Raw genomic sequence first — 10,515 nt, forward strand, 5'->3', positions numbered from 1 at the left:
TACTTAAACGAAAGTTTCACAAGTATTGGATTCGTAGTTCCACTCAATTAGACTTAAATTTATTTAATAAAATGTTTGAATTAATTTAGAATAGTGACTTCAACAATTTTAAGCACTAAATTTCAAGAGTAATACTATTATCTCCTTATGTTTAAAATTATTAAAAACATCTTATGTTCTATGTTAGACTAATTATCGCCATAGATATACACCGGGTTATTTCTTCTTGGATAAAACTTTCATAAATATATCACACACAGTCACGTGAGATAGTTAAAGGATCTCTCGAATAAACTTTTTGAATATTTTGACAACTTGAACCGATTCCTGTATATATCGGGCCCTATCCCGACCGTTGTTGCTACCTTGACGTGGTGGTCGGGCTTGCCTATCGTGATGAAGCAACCGAGCTATACTGGCTGGAACAACCGTTCCTCAAGGTCCTACCATGTCAGACAGGTCGGTTGAAGAGCGGTAAGACTAAAAGCAACAAATCCAAGGTCCGAAGGCGAAGTCGTACTGCTGACTGTACAGAGGTGTGACAGCAGTAAGGTGTTTCCTTCAGACAACTAGCATGACAGCGATGCTTCCCTCCCACAAGGAGGGGTGGGGTTAGAAAAGGTCGACCCTAAAAATGCACACCTCACCTTACCTCACGGATTGCCGTCTCCGGCGGTAAGGCCCTTTGAAGAACGGAGCTAACACGTCAAAAACCTCCCACGAAAAGGCCGTGCGCGACCGGCCTCAAGCAGTTGTCCCTTGGGCACTGCGGTCACGCTCTCAGGTCACTGAGACCACCTCTAATCCAATTTCCTTTTCAGGTACCTGCAGAAGAACCCTTCTTCGGTGTGGGCAACCGGGAAGCGATAACCGCCCTCATACCTCTAACAGCACCCAAGACCACTGTATTCATAATCAACCTTCCTCTTCAATTCCTATTATTCCTCCTACATCGACTTTCAACTCTAAACTTCCTCTTTCGGCTTCCTCCTCAAGTGTCACCATAGCCAACGATTCTAGTGCTCAAAACTCTGTCCCAGGTCTACTGAAACCTCGCTCCAAACTACACATTGGAGCCTTCAACGTACGCACCCTATGTCAAATCGGTCAGCAGGCTTCCTTGGCTAAAACCCTAGAGTCTCTTTCCATTGATGTATGCTGTGTCTCCGAAACACGCATACAGGATTCCAGTGTGGTCATTCACTTGACCTCACCTCCGCAAAACGGAGAGCCAACGAGATACACCCTACGTGTATCTGGTGACCCGATGGCCAGTTCTCGTGGACTGGCAGGTGTAGGCATAGCACTAAGCATGAGGGCGGAACAAGCACTGCTAGAGTGGATCCCCGTCAACAGTCGTCTACGTGCTGTTCGGCTAAACGGCTCCGTAAGAACTCGGAAGGATAGGGACACACGTCGTTGCCTTTTCGTCGTTTCTGCCTACGCTCCCACTGACTGCAGCTCAGATGATGTGAAAGATGAATTTTACAGAAAGCTGTCCGAACTTCTTCAGAAAGCTAAACGCTCAGACATAGTACTCGTAGGGGGTGACTTTAATGCTCAGATAGGTAGCTTAAACCAAACAGAAAGGCATTTAGGTGGATATTTTAGCATTCCGGCGCAGCGAACAGATAATGGTGACCGTCTGCTGCAACTGTGCTCAGACAATCGCTTATTTTTAGCAAACACAAATTTTAAGCATAAGGAGAGACATCGTCTAACGTGGCGACCGCCTGCACCAAGCCAACGATGGACTCAAATAGACCATATTGCCATCAGTCATCATTGGAGAGGGTCGGTACAAGATTGTCGCTCATTCTGGAGTACCTGCTTGGACTCCGACCACGCCCTAATACGGGCACGCATCTGCTTGCGCCTCACTAGACGCAAAAAAGCCACAGTAAAAAGACCCATTCGAACCGAACTGAGTAGCGAGGAAACCAAAAGTAGGTTCCAGGAACAACTGAGGTCACGATTAGGTAGTTCTGAAAACGAGGTTGACCCAGTTTTTGCTTGGAAAGCCATACAAACAGCTGTCGAAACAGCAGTGACATCTATTAGCGACTTAAACCACAGAGTTTCAAAGAACCAGTGGATTTCTTCAAAGTCTATCACACTGATGGATTCTCGCAAACTCGTCCCATCAGGTTCCGAACATGAGGAAGAGCGACAACAAATCAGATCTAGGTTAAGAAAAAGTCTAAGAAACGACCGTGAGCAGTGGTGGGCATCGAAAGCAAAAGAGATGGAAAAGGCGGCGACTATAGGGAACACAAGACAGCTTTACAGACTAATAAAAGAAACTGGAATTAATAAGTCAAGTGTAAGTGAGATTATATCGGAAAAGACGATACACTCATCTGCTCCCAGTCCAGGCGTTTAGAACGATGGGCGGAACATTTCAGAGAATAGTTCAGCTGGCCTTCAGCTACTCTACAACTACCCTCCATTCCCAGACAGTGTGAATGGAACATTGAAGTAGGTCCCCCAACTCTTGCTGAACCTCAAAAGGCTATAGTTAATCTGAAACGAGGAAGGGCAGCTGGTCCAGATGGACTGGCTCCAGAGGTCTTTAAGGATGGTGGTCCAATTTTAGCGATTAGGTTGACTAATATTTTAGCTAAAATCTGGGAGTTAGACGTTATCCCATCTAACTGGTCACAATCACTTATCGTCCCAATATATAAGAAAGGGTCAAAATCATCCTGTGACAACCACAGAGGCATTAGTTTAACTAATATAATATCTAAAATACTAGCCTCGATAATTATCAGACGCCTAACTAAGACTCGTGAACTGCAAACACGAGAGAACCAAGCTGGCTTCAGACCTGGTCGTGGCTGCATCGACCACATATTCACCATTCGTCAGGTTCCAGAACACAGGCATACTTATCGACGTCCGACAATGGTGGTCTTTCTCGACTTGAAAGCAGCATTTGACTCGGTAGACCGCGAGATTCTGTGGCAGTGTCTGTCATTGAAAGGCGTACCCCAGAAGTACATAAACCTTGTGAAGGCTCTTTACTCGAACACTACTAGTCGAGTCAGAGCTTATGGCGAACTGTCATCTACTTTTGCAACCTCAAGTGGTGTCCGTCAAGGCTGTCCACTTTCCCCATTTTTGTTTAACTTCATCATAGATCTACTGATGGAAATAACTTTCTCGTCGACTGAGTTCTCGGGTATTGATCTCCTACCAGGAGGTCCACTAATCGACTTAGAATACGCAGATGATATAGTCCTGTTTGGTGAAGACGCTGACAAAATGCAGTCTTCTGGTAGCACTGAGCAACAATGCCAGGATGTTTGGAATGCGCTTCTCTCCCTCTAAATGCAAGTTGTTGCTTCAGGACTGGTCTGCGTCAACACCTGAACTAAGGATAGGGAGTGAAGTAGTCGAACGCGTTGACAACTTCACTTATCTTGGAAGTCTGATCAGCCCTAATGGGTTGGTATCGGACGAAATCTCAGCACGGATTCGAAAAGCTCGCTTGGCTTTTGCCAACTTACGTCACCTGTGGCGAAGGCGAGATATCCGTCTATCAATAAAAGGACGAGTATACTGCGCGGCAGTCCGTTCTGTTTTAATTTACGGCAGCGAAACATGGCCATTAAGAGTAGAAGACACTCGTAAGCTATTAGTATTTGACCACAGATGCCTCAGAAATATTGCTGGCCTCTGCTGGGATCACCGGGTAAGTAATAGTGAGGTTAGACGCAGGGTATTAGGGAATGATGGTAAATCAGTTGATGAGGTTGTGAATATTCATCGACTGAGATGGTTGGGCCACGTGTTACGTATGCCTGAACACCGATTACCACGACGTGCAATGCTATCCGGTATTGAAAATGGTTGGAAGAAAGTTAGAGGCGGCCAAACCAAAACGTGGCATCAGTGCTTGAAGTCACTAACTTCTAGTCTGAGCCATGTTGGTAGATGCAGACTACTTGGTTGGGGTCCGCGTGACTTTCGTAACCAATGGTTGGAGACTCTTGGTGACATGGCTCAGAATCGATCACAAGGGCGTCGGTGTATACACTCTCTGTCTTCCCTTAAACTAAGAGATTAAAATCGCTTCAAATCTTTCTTTCTACGAACCAATTCTTTCTTCTTGTACTATATCTTTATATGCAATCTTTCTCTTATATATTACTACCTTTGACCTAACCACTGCTATGAATCCGGTGTTCATCTTTTTGTGCTGATGCGGTATGGCAACCTGGACCGATGCACATATGTGCCTGGTCCTACGTTGTAGCTGACTGACTGACTGATCGGGCCCTAAGTTGCTTATGATTTATCAGAACGAAGTTTGGCGAAACGGTAACTTCTGAAATCAGTTTATTTATTATTATTATTATTATCATTATTATTATTATTATTATTATTATTATTATTATTATTATATGCATTTGATGTGTGCGCGAGAATGAAAATGATTGGTTGTCTGCTTAGTCAAACATACAAATAGTCTGACAGGTGTCAGAAGAGTTATATATTCCCCTATCTTTATAATAATTATTATTGATTGTTCATTGTTGTTGGGGTTTCGGGTTTTGGGTGTGGAATGTATTTACGTTCTAGTCAAGCTAATCACGTGTTCTTGATCTGAGTTGTGTTGACGTCCTGTAGAATAGACAATGGGAGGGAATTTAGTGTAGATATTCGTCTAAGGTAAATTAACATCCCATTCGTGTAAACGTAGAAAACCAACCGTTATAACAATATTCTTATTGTATAATTACTAAGTAACTGGATTCCTCCATTTTAATATTCCGTCTACCGTAAGCTTTCGTTTGACATATTAACTATTACAGCTGCTTGGTTTAGTCACTTTTGGCTTAATTGTGTAGGATAGAGATATTATATTTAACGGTGCAATATGGTACATTATGTCTGTATATAAGCCCACGTGATTGAAATCAACATGAGAAGCTTGGCTGTTGACTTCTCTTTGGACTCGAGGCGGAGGATAGAGAAAAGATCGCGGATAGACGGACTGGTAAGAGTGTAGCTCATGATGGTTCAAATTTAACTGTACAGGTCAGAAGGAATAACTGATAAAGTCTACTATGCCAAGCTATAGATAGAATAGTAGACACCGAGTAAAAAAACCACAATCAGAATTTCCATGGGTAAATTTATCAAGCAATAGCGATCAGTGTCTCAAAATATAATAAGTGATGACTAGCTGAGCTAATATGTTAACTGTATCGACATAATTATGTAATTTGGAATCTATATTCCTTATAACACCAACTGCTGTTATGTTAATATTTCGTACTAAGCTACAAAATATCGTAACTAATAAGGCTGAATACACCACAAACCTGATTCTGAAATGAGTACACTACTTGTATGTCTTAGCATTTATTAGATTCTCAACAAGCATAATGTAATGAGCATCTGTTAACACTATAGGACAACATTTGAAGAAATTCATGTAATGTCGAAAATGTGCTTTAAAATTCATTAGTTTTGTTAACATAAAAAATCAATTGTTTTATAAACAGTTCTGGCTTTTAAATGTACATCATATAGTTCCTCGATTTGACAACTCTATTGTTAGAGAATAAAATTGTATGACTATGTTAAAATCAAAATCCATGTGGATTATTCATACAAGTATTAAAAATACATATCTTTAACGCGATTGAAAACGATATTATCAATGCAAACACTAATGAAGACCTGCTTCGATATTATATATATATACTGTTCCTAGACTTGTAAAACTATCTTAGTCAAACAGGTCACCAAATATCATTTACGCCGTTTATGTAATTAATCTGATGATGGTTTTGTCACAACTACATTATCAATCTTGGTTTACTATAAAACAATCTATAAGCTACATTGACAGAAACCTCTTTCGCCTGCATAGACCTGAATGACTGGCTAATAAATATGTTATACAAACCGAACTTATCTGATATGCAGTTTTAATTTCCAGATTTTTGACTTTATAGATGGAGATTGTGAAATATCATTAGTTTTCACTACTTTTACATGCAAAAACCGTATACGGTTACTGTGTTTTTGCTTTTCTTTCCTCTAGATCTTTGTACTTCCAGTGTGGGCTGTTACTTCTATAATTAATTACGCTTTTTTGAATCCCTTCTAAATTCATCCTATAAACTGTAAGTTGTTGAAACCCAGAAATCTTTTCTTAGCAACGCACAAGCGTGATTGTAAGTCAATCAGAAAAATACATTACTAATTTTAAAACAGTGAAACTGAACTGCAAACATATAAATACATTAATACATGCATAATACATTGACCAAGTAAATTTTGTGTACTCAAATTTGGACCATAAATTTGTGTGTGTGAAGGACATTGATACGAATCGGTTGCCCAAATCGAGGTGTCTGGAAAGAGGTTTAGACATAAAATCTACTGACTGAAAGCCGTATGCTCTAACCATTGGGGCACCGCCAAACGACAAATCTGAAAGCTTGTTAGATAGCATTTCCCTATATCTAGTTTCTGAGTAACCTTTAACGCGTATTGTCAATTTATTAGAGCTCGTAAGTTGTAATTCAAGGATACCGTTACTATGTTTGTTTTTACAGTAGTTTCAAAAAACAGTACTCACCAAATATCAACTTTTCATAGACTGCCTTGTCAATCATAACGTCAGCTATCATTTTTTGTGTAACCCATCCACTGGCGTGTAATGCATGAAGAATTGAGATAGCAGGTGTATCATCTTCATTAAAATTCAATCCTTCACTATCCCTTCCATGTTCCCACAGCCAGTATAACAAAGCAGATAAGAAACTTGGAAGTAAGCATCTAAGAGGAGCAACTAAATCATCAGGAGGTACTGGACGATTGTGTACTTTATCCGGTCCGTGAAAACGGCAAAATCTACAATTATTGGAAGTTAATACGGAACCCAAACAAACCTATTAGGCATAAATAACAATACTTCGTAAATAATATAATACCTATCGCAATATTTATACTAATAAGATTCTACTCATTTGGATTTCCTGGAAGTGATTTTGGGGTCACCTGTTTAACGTTTAATAGTATACCATCACTATCAAAAGTATTATGAATTCAAAATGAGCTAATAAAATTGCACACAAAGTCAAAATGTAGAAATCCAGATGCATCCTCAAGGCATGTGGGGACCCATTAAGAGACGAGTGACGTCAACCGTTGGGCATCTAGTTCCGAATAAGAGCTGTCTTCGTATTCTGATTGTTCATCGATAGGAAATTATACTTACCTATAAATTTGTGCTTATCTAGCATTACAAACAACATCAAGAGCCTGAATCATCATCTAATAACCATAGAGGGATTAGTTTGACCAATATAACACCCAAAATACCAGCCTAACTAAGACTCGTGAACTACAAACACGAGAAAATCATGCTGGATTTAGACTTGATCGTGGCAGCATCATCCACATATTCACCATCCGTCAGGTTCTAGAACACAGGTATGCTTATCGGCGTGCGACAATGATGATCTTTCTTGACTTAAAAGCAGCATTTGACTCTGTAGACTGAGAGGTACTGTGGCAGTGTCTTTCATTGAAAGGTGTACCTCAGATGCACATAAACATTTTGAGTGCACTTAACTCGAACACTACTAGTCGAGTCAGAGCTTATAGCGAACTGTCATCTGCTTTGCAACCTCAAGTGATGTCCGTCAAGGCTATCCACCATCTCCATTTCTGTTTAATTTCATTAAAGACCTACTGCTGGAAATAACGTCCACGTCGTCTGGATTTTCAGGCATTGATCTCCTAACAGGAGGTCTACTTATTGACTTAGAATACACAGATGATATAGTCCTCTTTGGTGAAGACACTGACAAAATTCAGCCTCTTGATAGCACTGAGCAACAATACCAGGATGTTTGGGATGCGTTTCTCACCCTCTAAATCCAAGGTGTTACTTCACGACTGGCCTGCGTCAACACCTGAACTAAGGATAGGGAGCGCAGTAGTCGAACGCGTTGACAACTTCACTTATCTTGGAAGTCTGATCAGCCCTGATGGGTTGGTGTCTGAAGAAATCTCTGCACGGACTCAAAATCCTCTTTTAACTTTTGCAAAATTACGTCACTTATGGCGAAGTCGAGATATCCGTCTATCAATTAAGGGACGAATATACTGAGCAGTAGTTCGTTCTGTTCTACTTTATGTCTGTGAAACGTGGCCTTTAGGAGTAGAAGATACTCGTAAGTTCCTAGTATTTGATCACTGATGTCCTAGAAATATTGCTCACATCTGCTGGGATCAACGGGTAAGTCATAGTGAGGTTAGACGCAGGTTATTATGGAATTATGGTAAATCAGTTTATGAGGTTTTAAGTCTACATCGGCTGTGATGGTTAAGTCACGTATTATGTATGCCTGAACACTGTTTACCACGATGCGCAACGCTGACTAATGTTGGAGATGGATGGAAGAAAGTTAGAGATGGCCAAACTAAAACATGGCATTAGTCCATAAAGTCACTAACTTCTAGTTTGGTCATGTTGATAGATACAGACTACTTGGTTGGGGTCCGTGTGACTATCGTATCCAATGGTTGGAGACTAGGTGACATGGCTCAGAATCAATCACAATGGCGTAGGTGCATACACTCTCTTTCTTCCCTTAAACTGAGATTAAACTTACTTTATACCTTTCGTTCTACGAACCAATTCTTTCTTCCTGTATTATATCCTTATACACAATATTTCTTATGCATTGCTACCATTGAAGTGACTGATTCTATGAATTTGGTGTTGTTCTTGTTGTGCTAATGAGGTGTGGCAACTTGGACCGATGCACATATGTGCCTGGTCCTACACCTTTAAAAAAACCAAACTTCAGTCCATGTAATGTGCTTCCATTTAAACAGGCCTGTTTTTACATTATTGGGATATTCTTTGTATCATATTAAACTACGGACGATATGTATTAGCCAGATGGTGATGAAAACTGAATCAAGTGATGATGTGTTTACTCAATGACGCGTTAACAGTCATTTAACAGGATCGAAGAGAGTTGCTTAAATTTAAATGACAAAACTAAGTCGAGTTAACTAGTCTATTCAATAACGACAAACAACATCCATATATTCACTACTATATAAATCAATGAATTGATAATCTATTGAACCATACATTGAATAAAAAAGCACGAAATAACTGATGTACCCTGATTCTTTCATTACAGTTGCATCACCACAATCGCACGCACCACCAGCATGACTTTTAAACTTGTTAAAATCATGTCCTTCGTGATTACCGGCAGTGAAACAAGAACTGCAGAGAGACATACTGGGAGACATCCCACATGTTCTGCAACGATAAGCAAAATAATTAGTTGTCCATACAAGACTGCATCTTGCAGAATAATCGTATTCTTTCACTAAAAATTGTCATTAACATAATTGATTGCTTTAGAAACCTACGTTTGCGTCTCAGGGTATCAAATCCTAAGGTTCCTGATATAAGATACTCAAAAAGCTTAGTTGTGCACAACATTTTGTTTTTAGTCCTGAATCGGCTGGTACAAAAGCAGTGGAAGCGGAAGAGCTTCCGTACAGTTGAGAAGACAGGAGAATCAAAGTGTCCATTAACACATGCTTCATGAAACTCGTCTCGAAATTCTTCCTTAGTCATATTCAATCTGCCACAAACATATTTGATGAATTCTGGAGGATCCTTGAACTCGATTTCATCAATATCCATCATAGTAGGTGTGATGTGTAACTTGGTCAGATAGCTAGAATTGGCCTAGGAGGAGATCCTCTGGTGGAATTCCACTACGTAATAATTTGCGACAGGACTGAAGATATTTTATATGCTGAGTGCACGTGGGAGTATATCTGTAAGAGGAAAGAACAATAGAAAAAGTTGACCGACGATAAGTTAAGCACACTGAATGCACTCATATATGAAAACAAAGGAAAACGAAAACAATCAGCAATAGCACAAGTGTGAGATCAAAACAATCCGAAAACTCAAAAGTCGATAGCTGGAGTGAAACACCACCAAATGCATTACATAGGATATATTTGAAAAACATGCGAAATGCTTAAAGGCCGTCTTAGTATAACTAGTGTCGGAAAACAAATGTAAATGTCAAGATCACGAATCTGAACAGTCGTTGAAATCATGACCTATCGCCAGATTTATTGTTTGGGCGAAAGCGGTTTGAAAGGGGAAATTCGGGATATTCTTTAGTGAGTATTCTCACAATACCTACTTGTTAGCACAGTTACATGAAGCGAAACTGAAAGGATCGTCATCAAAAGTGCAAACTCAAACTTTCTCTGTGGTTAATTTTACCAAGTTTCAGCAATTTTCTGATAATCTCGGGGTTCATTGTTCCAATAGAATTCCACGTCTAATGAATATCGTCACCTAATTTCATTTTCTGGGGGACCGAACTTTCTTAACATTTGAATACAAAAATGTCAGCGGTCCAAAATAGCATAAGATAATGTGAAAGCACACTGTCTTTCACTCCTAACACTCATTACACGTTTCATTTAAGC

General features: G+C 40.0%; 1 protein-coding gene across 1 annotated transcript in view; it reads right to left on the minus strand.

Annotated features, from left to right (window-relative positions):
- UBR3 (E3 ubiquitin-protein ligase ubr3) overlaps positions 1–10,059 on the minus strand; it is an 86,930-nt gene extending 76,871 nt beyond the window's left edge. The window contains exons 1-3 of the mRNA XM_051213788.1: positions 9,427–10,059; positions 9,170–9,383; positions 6,602–6,876 (exon numbers count right to left, since the gene is read on the minus strand). Of these exons, the coding sequence (XP_051069790.1) occupies positions 6,602–6,876; positions 9,170–9,383; positions 9,427–9,709 (772 nt within the window). The 5' untranslated portion in view covers positions 9,710–10,059. The remainder of the gene's footprint in view (positions 1–6,601; positions 6,877–9,169; positions 9,384–9,426) is intronic.
- Positions 10,060–10,515: the final 456 nt, after the last annotated feature.

This window comes from Schistosoma haematobium, chromosome 3 (assembly GCF_000699445.3).
Source record: "Schistosoma haematobium chromosome 3, whole genome shotgun sequence".
NCBI lineage: Eukaryota > Metazoa > Platyhelminthes > Trematoda > Strigeidida > Schistosomatidae > Schistosoma > Schistosoma haematobium.